At 48.1% G+C, this 16,119-nt stretch overlaps 1 protein-coding gene across 3 annotated transcripts in view; it reads right to left on the reverse strand.

The window, feature by feature from the left end:
- The window catches only part of LY86 (lymphocyte antigen 86), a 42,341-nt gene that overhangs the window by 1,169 nt on the left and 25,053 nt on the right, over positions 1-16,119 (reverse strand). For all 3 annotated transcript variants that reach the window (XM_061398932.1, XM_061398933.1, XM_061398931.1), the window contains 3 exons: positions 12,949-13,035; positions 11,601-11,729; positions 3,157-3,209 (listed from right to left, as the gene is read on the reverse strand). In XM_061398932.1, coding sequence (XP_061254916.1) covers positions 3,157-3,209; positions 11,601-11,729; positions 12,949-13,035 — 269 coding nt within the window. The remainder of the gene's footprint in view (positions 1-3,156; positions 3,210-11,600; positions 11,730-12,948; positions 13,036-16,119) is intronic.

The raw sequence follows: 16,119 nt of genomic DNA on the forward strand, positions 1-16,119 counted from the left end.
CAAAACTCAACGGCACGGAACCTGAACGCACCACTAGAGAACGTGTTCCTGCCTTTCGGGGTCCTTTCTGGCCATGGCCAGCCACAGAGGAGCCCCTCTGCCTGCGGTCAGGGAAGGCCGCCCAGGCTCTGTGTGGCGCAGCAGAGAGGCCCCGGGCAGGAGCCACATCTGCAGTGCTCGTGGCCGAAGCCCTGCGTGCCCCACAGCCCGCGGCTGCGGACACTCTGTCCCGAGGAGAAAGGCTCTGCATGGTGGAGGGTGGAGGAAGCTCCTGGGACTCTTGGCCCATCTCTGAGGAGCCAGTCATCCAAGAGAAAGTGTGTGTTAGTTGCTCAGTTGTGTCCAACTCTTTGCAATCCCATGGACTAAAGCCCACCAGGCTCCTCTGTCCATGGGGATTCTCCAGGCAAAAATTCTGGAGTGGGCTGCCTTTCTCTTCTCCAGGGAATCTTCCCAACCCAGGCATCAAATCCAGGTCTCCTGCACTGCAGGCAGATTCTTTACCATCTGAGCCACCAGGGAAGCCCCCATCCAAGGAAGGGAGGGTGTTTAATCTGTGTCAGCTGGAGGGCAGGGCCAGATCAGACCACCGGATGGATGGTGCATGACTGGTCTCGGGCTAGGAGAGAAGAACTTTCTAGCAATTAGCAGAGGCCCAGGAGTGAGCGGGTTCCCCAGCACTGATGGGGTCTTGGGTGTGAAGGCTGCTGAAGGTGATCTTAGGCACTCTTCACCTTAAAGACTCTATGACGGTCTAGGCTCCCTAGGCCTGCTCAAATAGCAGCAGCTATGACTTCAGAAGCAGTGTTAGGGGTGTCAGTCACAGTGTAAAAGTCAGAGAATTAGGTCTGGATAAAGACCAGCTCACACGTGCGCCTGAGTGGGCTTCCTCCTCTCTGTCATCATCCTCATCCCCATCATCTACTTTTCACTGTTCCTGTGCCTTTAAGAACATGCCACACGAAATTACTGTAACCCAACTGAGTCTTTCATCCATGCTTTAGAAGCCTAACAAAAGATGCAGCATTTGAAGGAAGGGGTTCGGGATTCTGAATCACAAGATATTTTAATACAGACTCTGCTCTAAGGGGTGAAAGCGTTCAGGCAGCTGTGCCCATCTGCGGGCAGGAAGAAGGGTCAAGGCACAGACCAGGGGCCTTTCCGCGGTTTGGATTCGCCAGGTAGGAGGCTGTAGTTGCACCCTTGGTACTTAGACGGTGCAGGCTGTACCTCCAAGTTGGCAGCCAAGCTGGAAGCTCATAGAGTCTCTAAGTCAGAAAGCAGCTGCCATGGACAGATGCCCACTGTAGGCGGGACTCCAGTGGGGCCAAGGACTGGTTGTGATAAAAAGAAAATAATACCAACACACTGAAGACTGGCGGCCGAGTGGGGAGTTTTCAGTCGAGCAGGGATGGAATTAGCACAGAGCCCACCTCTGGGGGGTTTGGTGGGAGGAGGGGGCACCTGGGCAAGGTCTTCTAAAACCAAAAGTCTGCACACCATTTCTGTTCCACGTTAGGAAGCAGCGTCTCTGCGGCCTGCAGGCTGGCGGCCAGCCAGGGGCGCCTGGGAGGCCGGGCTGGTCTCGGGCCAGCAGGGGAGCCCAGGTTGGGATTAAGGCCTCCAGCTGCCTGTGCGGCTCACGTGATGGGTCACGTGTGGTTCTGGTTCTGTCCCCTGCAGGCCTGGCTCGGGGGTCAGGACTGGCCAGGTTCCTGCTCCACGGGCCCAGAAAGTCTTGAAGAGGTAGGAGGACTGCACAGAGGGCTTCTGTGGATGCTTGAACAGGCAGGTGGGGGCAGGCAACCTGACCACTGTCTTAGCCTCACACTGGGCAACATCGCAAGGAGCATCGTCAGTGGGCCACGGATGCAGGTGATGCAGGCGGGCCATGGATGCAGGTGATGCGTTCACCCACGTGTCCTACATGGATGCAATAAACCTCGGTACATCTGGGCTTCATTTCTTTCAAAGTGGTCCTATGACTTTTAAGTTCTTTCTATTTCATTCCAGTTGCTAAGAGTAACTGCTTTTTTTTTTTTAAGTTAGTAATGCAAAACAAAAGTAAATTGCTTGCAAATTTCAAGTTGATGGATTGGGGGTGCATGGGAAGGATCCACAGAAAAAAATGGAGAAAGAAAAAGAATTCAAATAGCAAAGATTTAAAGCAAAAACATTGTGGGAGAAATTTGGTCTCACATCCTAGAAGGGAAGAGAGTTTGTACAACTTGCGTGTTACCCTGAAAGGCCTGAGGAGAAGACTCTGGAAAGCTGGACCTGCCCCAGCTGCCAAAGCATCGCTGGAGAAAGACCGAGGTGGTCTGGAGACTTGGCGGCTTGAAGAGGAGGAATGCAGAGGCTGGGACAGAAAGGGAACATGTCCTGGGGGATGAAACGAGTTCAAGAGATTCTTTATGGAGCAGGAGGTCCTCTTCTAGAGTCATACTCAGGCTTTGGAAGATGAAAAGGATGAAATTGAAAACCAAAAAATGAAACAAACCGATTACATTTCTGTGATTCTTTTGATGTTTTTCTGAAGGATGCTCTCAGGAGTAGCTATTGAGAATGGATTGCTATGTCTGAGTTGCTGGAATTCGGCTGTTTCATAAACTAATGGTATTTTGAATAAAAAGGAATTGTTGGAAAAACAGTGAAGGTGCAAGACGTGGACATTTTATTTACGGGGTGGGAGCTTGTGAGTACTGAGCAAGCGCAGTAACTGGGGAGCTTAGAGCTTTCTGGGCTGTCTCTCTTCCCTTCTCTGAACGGCCAGCCCACCTGTGGCTGCCTGCCTCGCCTCTAACAGTATGGCCACGCGGAGGCCCCTGGACAGAGTCCTCCAGCAGGACAGGGCCCCAGAGCCCCTCTCTAGGGGCGCTGTCTCCACAAGGGGTGCCCCAGGATCCCGCCGGACAAAAATGTTAAACACCAAAACGCCAAAACCCGTGCGTCAAGCTTTAATTAGCAAGTGCCCACAATGAAGTAACAGCTTCACCCAGAAAGGGTCTTCTCAGTGAAAGGCGGTGCAAAAACTTGAAGGTTTTAGTTTAATTCCCTCTCCTCCTCTGCTGTCTCTTCCCTGCCCACCTCCTTCTTTAAGAAACTGCTCGATACAATAATTAAGGAACAAAATAAAACAGCAAACCAAACCCTTACCTCGGGAATTTCAAATCCAGGATTATTGATAGGGCCGGCATAATAAATCTGCTCTGGAAAGACAGACAAAGCGCACATCAAGTCATTCAAGTGTTGAAACAGAATTGACTTTACTATTGTCTCTGCTTACTGTGCCCTGGGGATCCAGTGATGGAAGCAAAGGGTCTCTGACTGTGGTACATAAATCCCTAAGTGGGACAGAATCCAGGCCGTAGCAAGTAGCAGGAGACACGCAGGTCACGAGAGAGCCAGGCAGGATGAGGGTTCAGAGGGTAGGCTGGCCCTGGGATGCTCAGGGTTAAATCCTAAGACAACTTCCCGTGACTGATCGACCTTGGACAGTTACGATCCCTTTGGGCTCAGCGCCCTCGTTTTTAAGACGGGTATAGTAAGGACAACAACAGAGTTGCGAGGAATGAAGAGAGCTAATCCGTATAAAGCCCTGATAATGATGTTTGGGAAGATTTGCTAAAGTTACGAACAGAGATGCTGTGTTTGAGACGATGGTTGGTGTGGGACGTTTGAATGACAAGATCTCCCCGAGGCTTCTCGCTGATTCTGTGACTTCTCGGTAGCCTTTCAAGACAATCCCTTTGCTGCTGATGGCAGGAGTAGGTTTCTGCTGCCTGCAGCTCAAGAACCATGGCTGCTGGGACCACGAACCACTTGAAGTCCCTCAGGGAACGGGACCCAGCTGACAGAGGAGCAGAGTCCCAGCACACCAGTGAGCACGCCCCTTCCCGTCAGGTGCGGCTGGATTCTGCTTGGATTCCCCTGGACGCATTTTATACCCACTTCACGTATCTACTTGGTGTTCTAAGGTGACACAGTGCAAACGGCTGGATCCTGGAGGCAGGACCCAGCTCTCCTCCTCACTAAGTGTTGGTGGACGAGTTGCTAACTATCCCGTGACGCAGCGCCTGCACTTGCAATGCAGAAGTAGGAAGGCCTCTTCTGCAGGGCGCGGAGGGGACTAGGAGCTCGTGTGCGAGCTCGCGGAGCACGGGGCCCTGGGAAGGGGGAGCCAGCAGGTCTTCCTGCACGTTTCTCACCTTACTTCCCAGTGTGAAGGAGAGGGACGCGAAGGTTCCCGGGGGGACGCAGAGAAACATGCCAAGGCTGGGTTTGGGAACCTTCTTCCTGAGCCATTGTGAACAGTTGCTAAGTTCTACTGGTGTCTTTTTTTTCTTTTTTAGCTTCCGTTTTAAAAAAAAATGGACGAGTGCTGTCTTTTGAAGCATACCAAACAAATGCTATCTAGCACTTTGTTACACTCATTTAATGCTCCAACATCTGCTGATTTGTGCTTCACTATGAGCGACCTTTGTGGGGTGAGAGATTGCCATGAACTCGGTCCTCACTTTACAGTTTCAACTGGAGCTTTTCTGTGGGCCCATGAAGTTCCTGAGAATTGCTGCAAGTAACTTGCGAAACTTTTTTTTTTTTTAAACCTGATGAAACAACACCTAAAATTAAATTCTTGCTCCTTCCTTTTCCAGATCATCTCGGGTTCTGAGATTCCTTTAATTAACATCCTCACACTCCAGGGCTATAAAAAGAGCCGCGGTATATCTGTACCCACTTCTTTCTCTCCTTCTTTGGGAATCTTGATCAGTTTTTAATACGGAGTGGATTAAAAATTTCACCCTCCTGCTTCTGAATACTTGAAGTTGCTTCTGCCAATCGACTTTTTTTGGGGGACCCAGATATTTGTGTGATTGGCACACAGTGTCTTTTTAGAGAGGAAATGGATTTTAAAATGTGGAAATAGCAGCTCCTGAAGAGTCGTGGACCAGACGGCTGCCCTTTCACTAAGAGAGTAATCTAACGTTATTTAAACTTAGACACATTCACTGTGCACTTGCAATGGGCATTTATAAAACTATGAAGTGAGCAGCCTTCTAGGGCTGAGTAGGGTCCCGCCATGCCCCCTCTCCAGGCATTCAGAGATGTGCTCGTTACCCCGGTCTTTCTGCCCTAATATCACATGGGCCTCCTCTCAATGACAAACTCCTATAAGGACTCGTTGACAATCTTAGCCTCTTTCTCTGCCAAGAATGGTTCCGACAGACACATGGGTTGTGTCCCCCACTTCTAGTCAGATGGTTTCTCCTCTGGGCAGGGGACCTCACTGGTGGGAGCGTTATGGGGTCTGGGAAAGGGCAACAAGAACAGTCCAAGAAGGCAAACCTTTCTGAGCAGCGATAGGATCCCCTAACAGAGAAACTCACATCTCAGCCCAGCTACACAAGTAGCTGTATCACCGGTGAAGCTCTCAGAACTTCTTGGAGGGCCTTTTCATTGGAAGCATACAGAGTTTGAGTTTTCTTCTGATGACGCACAATTACATGGCCTCTTCACAAGGTCATAGTATGCGCAGTTCAGACAGCTGTGCTGGCTCTCCGTTTGGAGGCTGTACAGGCGACTAATGCCTGCCCCTACCCCACCAGATGTGCATGTCCTGATTTTTAGAACCTGTAGATACTTTACAAGGCAAAGGGGATTTTGAAGATGCAAAATTAGGATTTTGAGATGTCATATTAAGCATTTTGAGATGGGGAGATTATCGTGGATTGTCTGGGTGAGTCCAGTGTAACCACAAGGATCCTCATAAGCTGGGGAAGATCAAAAGAGGGAGGGGATGTGGAATCAGAGAGGAGGGATGCGGCTACAAGGCAAGGACAGCGAGCAGCTTCCACAGCTAAAAACCTCAAGGAAATGGACCTGTATCCATGCTCGGAATTCTCCAGAAGGAACACAGCCCTCCTGAGTCTGGTTTCAGGCTTCTGGTGTCCAGAGTGGTAAGAGAACACCTTTGTGTGGCAGGTCACTAGGCTCACAGCAGCAGTAGGGCACTGATACACTGATCTCGGGCCCAGAGAGGAGGCTGGGCGGTTGGCCGGAGAAGGGCCAAGAGTGGCGGCTTACATATATTTGAAGTGAAGTGAAGTGAAAGTCGCTCAGCCGCGTCTGACTCTTTGCAACTCCATGGACTATACAGTCCTTGGAATTCTCCAGGCCAGAATACTGGAGTGGGTAGCCCTTCCCTTCTCCAGGGGATCTTCCCAATCCAGGGGTCGAACCCAGGCCTCCTGCATTGCAGGCGGATTCTTGGGCTCCAGCAAAGACCTCTTTGGAACCATGACACCCGCATACTCTAGGTATTGAACAAAAGAGAAAGTCCCTGGTCTAGACAGTGAAATTTCCAACACAAATTCCAACTAAACTCAGGACAGGTGGTTAAGAAAAATGCAGAGTGATGCAGAGCCTACCAGGTCAGTGATGCTTAGTGCAACATTCCACAAAGGTGTGACTATCCTGCATCAGCATCATTAGATAAAGCAGCCGCCATCCACATGTGGCCACTGAGAACTTGAAAGGTGGCTAGTGTGGCTAAGGTTTTAATTTAATTTAAATGTAAGTGATTTCAGTGGCCCCCCGAGGTGAGTGGCTATCGTATTGGACATTTGGTTTTAGGTCAGCACTATCCAATGGAAATATAATGTGAGCCACATCTGTAATTTGTATTATTTTTAAAAAGTAAAAAGAAACAAGCGAAATTAATTTAATAATACATGCATATTAACCCAAATATTACAATTATTATAATTTCAACGAGCCTATTTGCAAAGCAGAAATAAAGACGCAGACATAGAGAACAAATGAACGGACACCAAGGAGGGGAAAGAGGGTGGGACGATGAACTGAGAGACCGGCGCTGACACGTGCACACTATGGGTGTTACGTGTGAAGCAGATCGCGAATGAGAACCTACTGCAGAGCACAGGGAACTCTACTCGGCATTCCCTGGTGGCTTAAACGGGAAGAGAATCCGAAAAAGAGGGGGTATATGTACGCGTGTAGCTGATTCACTTTGCTCTACAGCAGAAACTAACTCAACGTTGTGAAGTAGCTATACTTTAACAAAAACTGGTTTTTTTGGCAATGGAAAATATAATTAACACATTGCATACAAAATACAAATTTTGAATTTAATTTAAAAAAAAATCTAGGTCTCTAAAGGCAAAGAAAGTGTTAAAGAACTTAAAGCCATTGACAATGAATATTTATCTGGCAGAGTGAGACCAGCTAACAATTAAAGGGAAAAAAACCCAATGATGCCTATAAGACAATGACATGCATATCAAAGTTAAGTTAAACTTGAAAAAACTGATCAAGCCTTTCAAAATCCTTTTTCAAAAATGGCACCCTTTAGGATCATATTGAAAGTAAAACATGCATGAATTAAAATATGCCATTAATAATTTTATCTTGAAGTTATGTGAATCATCTCTGCTTGAAAGATTTTTTTCAACAAAATTAAAAAAAAAGACTAAATTTCAATAGATTACCAATATAGAAAGCATCAATGAGATTTTTAAATTCTTTTTTCAATCTATGTTTTGTACAAAGTCTTCAAAATTTGGTGCAAACTGTACTCAGAGCCCATCTCACTTGGATGGGCCCCGTTTCTGGTTACCAGGAGCCACACATGACTCATGGCTCCTGGAATGGACAGGGCCAACGATGGAGCCATGGATGGCCTGGGAGGTGAAATGATTTTCTCCAACTTCATTCTTCCTACAAGAGCTTTCTGCATTTGCCGCCCAGGTTTTCTCTGTAAGAGCTATAACTTCTGGCAGCAAGAAGGGAAGGAGGATTAAAATTTTTTTTTTTCCTTACTAATCTATTTTTGGATTTCTGTGTGTAAACACTTAATATAACTCTCAAAATACAGCTTGTGAATTGGTGGGCTAATTGCATTGCCAGAAGGAGAAGCAAAGGAGATGGTGATGGGAACAAAGGGAAGAAAGTGAGCTGATCTTCAGGAATCTGGGGCAGCCACAGGGAAGGGCAGTGTGACCGAAGTCATGAAACAGATGTCACAGGGGGTGGTCTTCCTCAGACTGGGGGTCTCAGGTGTTCGTGCACATCAGAGCTCTCAGGACGTTTGTTAAAATGCAAACACCAGCAACCCACGGGGTCCACAGGAGAGCTGCCGGTCCGCCTTCTCAAATAGCTTCCTACATGATGATTACACAGAATTGTGGGTCCTGGCTTCCCTGGTAGCTCAGACGGTAAAGCATCTGCCTGTGATGCAGGAGACCTGGGTTCAATCCCTGGGTTGGGAGGATCCCCTGGAGAAGGAAATGGCAATCCCCTCCAGTATTCTTGCCTGGATAATTCCGTGGACAGAGGAGCCTTGTAGGCTACAGTCCATGGGGTCGCAAAGAGTCAGACATGACTTACTGACTTCACTTCAATTAGATTTAATGAAACTCCACAACAGGCTGAGAGTTTGTAAAGGATCCCGTATTACCTTAGAGAATTAAAAACACTTTGGCCTTTTGTTGCTGTTCAGTTGCTAAGTCGTGTCCGACTCTCTGCCAACCCATGGACTGCAGCGTGCCAGGCTTCCCTGTCCTTCACAGTCTCCCAGAGTTTACTCCAGTTCATGTTCAATGAGTCGGTGATGCTATCCAACCATTGCATCCTCTGTCATCCCCTTTTCCTCCTGCCTTCAGTCTTTCCCAGCATCAGGGTCTTTTCCAAGGAGTCAGTTCTTCGCATCAGGTGGCCAAAGTATTGGAGCTTCAGCTTCAGCATCAGTCCTTCCAATGAATATTCAGGACTGATTTCCTTTAGGATTGACTGGTTTGATCTCTTTGCAGTTCAAGGGACTCTCAAGAGTCTTTTCTAGCACCCCAATTTGAAAGCATCAATTCTTTGATGCTCAGATTCTTTATGGTCCAACTCTCACATTCATACATAACTACTAGAAAAACCATAGCTTTGACTATCCGGACCTAGGTCCTATGTCATTATTAATCTCAATATTTTGGGATCAACAAAAAGAACTGATGGATTTCAAAGGACAAGTTCAACACATTCTTGGATCATTTACAAGAGGCTTAATGTTGAGGATGGAGGGAAGTTCCCAGGGTTACAGAATTCCTGAATAGGCACTGTTCTTTCTCTTTCTTCTTTCCTTCCTTCCTTCCCTTCTTTCTTTCTGTCTTTTCTTCCTTCCTTCCTTCCTTTCCTTCTCTTAGTAAAAAAAAAAAAAAGTCTAAGGTGATCATTGTTTCTATTTTTTTTTGCAGTTCAAGGGTGGGTGTTTGCTGCCAATGCAGTAATAAAGCGCTGTTTTTGTTGATTCTTCATGAATTTGCAGCTGTCCTGTCACTGCAAGCAGGAAACCCACAGCTGCTTGAAGTATGCAGACAAAGAATAAAACATGAAGAGAAGAAAGGCTGAAGGCTGAGTTGCTGGTGCTTCCAAATTCCAGTTTCGTGAGAACTGCAGGCGGGGCTCTCTCCCCAGAGGTGGAAGGGGGCTGCGGGGGCTCTGCTCTCAGCCAGCAGAGGATATACAACCTGGGCCTAAGTCAGGTTCCTGCTACCTCCAAGGAAAAACGGTCTTAAACTTCTAAGCCCCCGAGGCTCTGCCGCCTCTCCAGGTCTTGTTAAAATGCAGACTTCCACTCTGAGATTGATGACTTCAGGGGCTCAGAGCCCTTGCTTGAGAAATCCCTCATCACCTGCCGGCAGTTGCTGCCATTTATCACTTACTGAGTCCTGTGTGCCAGACTCTGTCCTAAGGACTTTGTATAATTGTCCAATTTATCCTTACTAAGAATCCCATGAGGTCTCTGTGGAGATGTGGAAACTGAGGCTCAGACACACTGAGTAATTCTGCCTGAAGTCACACAGCCATAAGAGACAGCAAAGGTCTGGTTCTGTGTAAGCCTGGCTTCCAACCCTGTGTTGGAAGAGACCGAGAACAAAGGCCCGGGGACCCGCAGGACCGAAGCCTGAAAAAACGAAGCAACCAGGAGACGCAGAAGTCTTGTTGTTTAGTCGCTCAGTCGGGTCCTGCTCTTTGCGACTCCTTGGACTGTAGCCCGCCAGGCTCCTCTGTCCATGAGACTTCCCAGGTGAGAAGACTGGAGTGGGTTGCCATGCCCTTCTCTGGGGGATCTTTCCGACCCAGACATTGAACCTGCATCTCCTCGGTCTCCTGCATTGGCAGGTGGATTCTTTACTGCTGAGCCACCTGGGAAGCCCCAAATAAGTAGGTCGCACTGAGATTGCTGGATTCAAAGTCCAGAGTGCTAACCCTTACACCACAGGGCCACTATAGGAGGTCTACAGTGGCCCAGAAATCACGGATGTGCAAACAGGTAGGGGACCCCACCCAGAGAAGATGTATTTTAAAAGTGAGGCCTCAGACACAGCCACTTGCTCCCCTTCTTTCAGAGCAGAAATGAGTGGCTCAGTCCCTGGGACTGCATTTGTTACTAACGTGTGCCGTGAACAGTTGCAAAGGGAGGCCCTGGGTGGGGCTGCGGGCGTGCTGACACAGGCTGTCCGGTCCTTGGCATGGATTACCGGTGGGACGCATCAAGATGGCCTCTGCCTGGAAGGTGCTTTGTCTTGTTTTCTACTACAGCTGTGTGAGGTATAAGGTGTTTTGCAGAAAGTGTTCGGGATACTTTTTCCAAATCTAGGCAAGTTCTTCGTTTCTTAGACCCACAAAAAGCAGCACTTAGAGACAGTGAGGCAGTGGAACTCTGGCTGATGAAACATGAATTGCTGACCTAGATAGAGCTGTTACGACTGACTTTGAACAGCTAGAGGCAGTGAGACTGAGAGGCCTTTGCATTCAATAATCTCGGGGCATGGCCAGGCTCACATGTTCAGCGTGAACCAGAACAAACAGGAAATGCCCACGTTTGTGAAAGGGAGGGCGGGGAGGTGCCCAGCCCCAGTGCCCACTAAGCTTCCCGCTTTGTCTTGCTTGCAGGTGTGAGATCAGCGAACTTTGTCGTGGAAGCCCTACAATTCCAGCTGCTGTTAGGAATGACACCTGCCTCCTGGGCGATATCATGTCAGACCTGAAAAACAGCTCTCAGGGAATCTTCTCTGCTGTGTATTGAAATTCATCTAATTATGATGTATTCCCTGCTTTGGACAAACACTTGACATAGGTAAGATCGGACTGCCACAAAAGATGAACCAGGGAGCAATTATTTCTTTGAATAAAGGACTCATCAGCTTGCAAAAGGTGTCAGGGTCATGTTTATCTTACCTCCAAGCTTTGCAATACCTTTAAAATTAAGTCCATATCCAGTGTTTTCATGTAGCTTACTTACTGCACCGGTTATTTTTCACAAGGTGCCACTGCTAACATTAACAACAATTTTCTCTTTGCAAACACTCGATAAACGCATTTCATTTGATGTCCACACTTGCCCTGTAAGGCAGGTCCTGTGGGATGGGCCGTGTGGTCATTTTTATACAACATGTGATGATCCATGAGGCTAAGGTTATCCGCAGGGGAGAGGGGACCCTAGACACCGGCCTGGATATCGTGGCCTTGGCCGCAAGCTCCTGTCCACCTCTCTCTGGGCCCCAGCGGCCGTCAGCCAGCCAAACACCTACCTCCTTTCCTTCTTCCACAGAAAGAAAACTTGGGTAGATCCACTTCGCAGACAGGGTAGGAGAAGTTCAGGATGGACAGTCCTTTACTGAAGAGCGCGACATCCAGAAACAGCTGCTCGATGTCCTCCCCTGGGGGCAAAGGGGAGACCAGCTTTCCTGTTAGTGTGGGCTTCGCTGAGCTTCAGAGTGTTCAGAAGTCATAAAAGCCTGAGTTGAAGGACCTTTCATCGCCAGAAGTCTGCACCGTATGGCGAACAGCTTTCTGTTTTGGTAAAACAGCCTTTGGGCAGTGCTAGTGGGACATGTCTGTGGATGAAAGCCTTTCACTGACTTCACCTGCCTGGAGCAGCTAGCTGACCTGCACCCGTGCCCTGACGCTGTGGACCCCGGGGACCTGGCTCCTACAGCTTCTCAGCTACGTGGTCCCAGGTGCCTCCCCCAAGAGTGGCGGGCTGCGGTCCAGCCTGTAATCCCCACTGCTGATGTCCATTATCACACAGGAAGCTTCTGGCCGCTCTGCACAGCCGGCTCCCGACTCTCTGCCCTTTTCTCCTTTCCTCCCTGTTTAGATTCTGCTCACTCCCTTCCTTCTAGTCCTCTTTTTCTCCCTACAGCATTCCCGGAGCTGTTGGTATGGAGCCCAGACACTGTGCAAGGTCTGGAAATGCCAAGATGCCTGAGAGTTCTCGGCGTCCGGGAATGTTCCCTCCATTTCTCTGGAAAGAGTCCACATGCTCAATTTATTAAATCCTTCTGCTCTGGTTTTGAGAAACTGTGAGAAAGGAGAGAGTCTAGCAGCTATAGCAATGTGATGACCAACTGTGATGACATGGCCACGTAAAAATAAAAATAAACAACCTGAAAGCATCCTGGCTCATTGACTTGGTGGAGGGAGAAGATATTCCACGTCTTTGCCCGTGTCCGGGTTTAACAGCTTAGATGAGCTATTTGTGGAATGAAATAATGCAAGGATAAACCATGCTGCTGGTACCAGACTTGTCTGTGGCTGAGACAACTAAGCAAAAAAGCCTTCTTTTGAGCAAACATTGATACTTAGGCTCAAAATATTTTCTTTTTGTTGTTGTTATTGGATATACTGATTCCAGGTGCTTATAGCACCCAAATGAGTGTCTAGGGTCTCTTTTCACAAAAGAACAGCTTTAATTGAGAGTTCTGCTCTATCTGGATATTACCCAGAGAGAGAAATGAAAATGGAAATGGAAATAGTTAATTCCAGAGAATGATGGGACGCAGCGGCTCAGCCACCACAGCAAATACAAATAACCGGGTGTCTGAGCCACGAAGAGGCTGTGTCATGTTTTATGTGCTGTCAGCAATGTTTACTTACTCAGAACCATTCCAAATCTAATGTTGATATTTGGTTTTAATTGTCTGGCACACTGGTCGACAGAAAAGCCAAAATCTTGCAGTGGGTCTGCCAAGAAGAAAGTGACGGGTTAGACGTGAGGACACCACATGGTCTGCATGCTCACACTCAAGACTCACACCCATCCTGTGCCTTTTTCCCACGTGAGTCCCTGGAATGGACTTGGCAGCACATTGCCCAGCACGCTTCTCGCCGAAGTCCATGATGCTTTCAACTGCCCCTCCCCGTCTCTGCAAACTCGACGCCATGTTCACGCTGATGGCAGGTCTCAGGCTAAGAAATGAGCGCAGGGTCCTGATGGGTGGGTTTCATCTTTTTTTGCTAACTTTTCGGCCACACCACTCAGCACATGAGATCTTAGTTCCCCAACCAGGGCTCGAACTTGCGGCCCCTGCGGTGAAGCGCAGAATCTTAACCACCAGACCACCAGAAAAATCCTAGGTGGGTTCTATCTTTACTTGTTAAAACTCTGATTATTGCTTGCTTTTATTTTCTGAACTTCTGTCCTTAAAATTGATTGCCTGAAGTACTTCACAAGGCATGTCGTACTATATTTCAAACAAGGGAAAATAGGGCAGCTCTTCAAAGTTAAGACCTGCCTTTATCACTTCATCCCACCCCATCCCATTCAACACAGCAACTGTTTCCAAATATCCCACTATCTGAAAGGTATTGTGTTAAATCGAAAAGCTACAAAAACAATATTTTTTACATATAATTTCTGCTCATTCTCAACATCCCAGTGGCTCATCTATGCCTTAGAGAGAATCAAGAAATGCTCTGCTGGCCCCAAGTTCCGTTTCCCGCATCAAAGTCCACACTCCATTCTCAGAGGTCTTGGTGGCAACGTCAGCCCCACCTGGCAAGTTTTCCAGCAAGCTCCAGGCGCTTTCTGCTGTATCCTGGTCTCACCAGTTCAGGCCATTGTCTACAAACTAAAGTCGTTCATTCCCACTTTTTTTTTGGTGAAGGTTTCCCTGTACTGTGCTAAGTCGCTTCAGCCGTGTCTGACTCTTTGCGACCCCATGGACCGTAGCCCACCCGGCTCTTCTGCGCATAGGATTCTCCAGGCAAGAATCCCAGAGCGGGTTGCCACGCCCTGCTCCCGATTTCCCTGACAGTCCCCCAGATATTCTTCTGCTTCTCTGAGCTCTTCAAACAGTTGTGTCTCAAGTACTATTTAAGGTGCACAAGCATGTGTGACTTTGTGCCTTGACGTTTGGCTTGCCTCACAATAATTAACCTAAACGCAGACCTCTCGACAGGCAGGAGCTGGAGTTCTGTTTCTTTCGTGTTGCTTTGTTTTCCATTTCCTTTTTACTTATGTTTCCCTCTGGGCCCCAGAGAAGATAGCTGATTTTAAGTGAGGGTCTGCGTTACGTGAGTCGCTGAGCCATAGGGCACTTCACGGGGTTTCCACCTAATTCTCTGCGCCTGGCGCAGAGCCTTGAGGTCAAACACGAAGTAAGCACTCCATAAATGCGCACAAGGCGTGGATGAATGGGTTATGTATTAAGCTATTTTCTCTCAGCTTCAAATTGGCCTTCAGGGCTCTGCTGTGAGAAGCTGGGGGCTCTTTGCATTAACATTTCTACTTTGCCACCTGCCAGAGATGCACCAGAAAGAGGCGGGCTGAGCGGGAGAAGGACTTCTCCTTCACACTCCTGCCGATGTTCAAGCGTGTCCCCTGTTGAAGGCCTATTGCCTGGCAGTGGCAGCTGGTTCCAGAGTCCAGCTCTCTTTTGTACCTTCCTAGAATCAGCTGAGGCTCAGCTCTGCCACCCCCAAAGCTTCTGTGTCGATGGTAACTCAGAGGGTGGCACCCCTTCCGAGGCTGCCTGCATCTCAGCCCTTCAAGGGCTCTGCTGTCACACTTCTACATTCTAACACCCTTCACCTCTGTCCTCTGCTCACAGCCCTTGGCGGGTAGCTTCTTCCTCATTGGTGGTTTTTTTCTTTTTTTTTCTTTTCTGGTTCCCTAAAAATTGCTTGTGAGAGTTGGACTATAAAGAAAACTGAGCACCGAAGAACTGATGCTTTTGAACTGTGCTGTTAGAGGAGACTCTTGAGAATTCCTTGGACTGCAAGGAGATCCAACCAGTCCCTCCTAAAGGAAATCAGTCCTGAATATTCATTGGAAGGACTGATGCTGAAGCTGAAACTCCAATACTTTGGCCACCTGATGTGAAGAGCTGACTCATTTGAAAAGACCCTGATTCTGGGAAAGATTGAAGGTGGGAGGAGAAGGGGACGACAGAGGATGAGATGGTTGGATGGCAGCACTGACTCCATGGATGTGAGTTTGAGTAAACTCCGGGAGTTGGTGATGGACAGGGTGGCCTGGTGTGCTGCAGTCCATGGGGTCGCAAAGAGTCAGACACAACTGAGCAACTGAACTGAACTGAACAACTGCTTAACCAATACCTTGTATTAAATTTTCTGTTGAAATAACTGATGGGGTTTCTGAATTTCTGACTGGACCTGGACTGATGGAAAGAATGACAATCTTGAGAGACAGGCCTGGTCATCCTCATTTCACCGATTGGAAAATTAAGACTCAGAGAGGCGGTGTTGACTTATCCAGGTTTAAGACCTAGAAAATGGCAGAGTCAGGATTCAAACTCAGACTTAAAAACAAACAAATAAAAAGTTGCCACCCACTACTGCACAGAGGCACGCGAAGCAGAGCCCGGAAGGTGGATGTTAATGACCGATTAGCGCGATGCCTGGGATACTCTGTGTGCGGGCCTGTGGCACCTGGCACTTCTATTTCATAACTGGCCTCAATTTCAGCTTAGCTATGAGCTCACATTTGTTGGTGGGAGCATTCCAGACAGTTTAATCATCACACTGCTGGCCTGGAAGACGCATAATTGTCTGTGGTGTGTGCCGTGGAAATGATCACTAGGCTGTTCAGCCCTGCGAATCTAATCTAGGTGCACTTTTGTCTGATGAAACGCCTATGATCTGGTCACCAATTTCCTGGAGGGATAAGCCATTTTCTCTGATGCCCATTTTACTCGTTCATCAGCATGTTTGTGCCTTCCTGGCATTTATTTCAGTTTGGAATATGGGAGCAGGGCTTAAGGAGACAGTTTTTCCCGCTACATATTTGGCCCTCGGTATTAAAAA

The sequence above is a fragment of the Bos javanicus genome, chromosome 23, assembly GCF_032452875.1.
Source record: "Bos javanicus breed banteng chromosome 23, ARS-OSU_banteng_1.0, whole genome shotgun sequence".
NCBI lineage: Eukaryota > Metazoa > Chordata > Mammalia > Artiodactyla > Bovidae > Bos > Bos javanicus.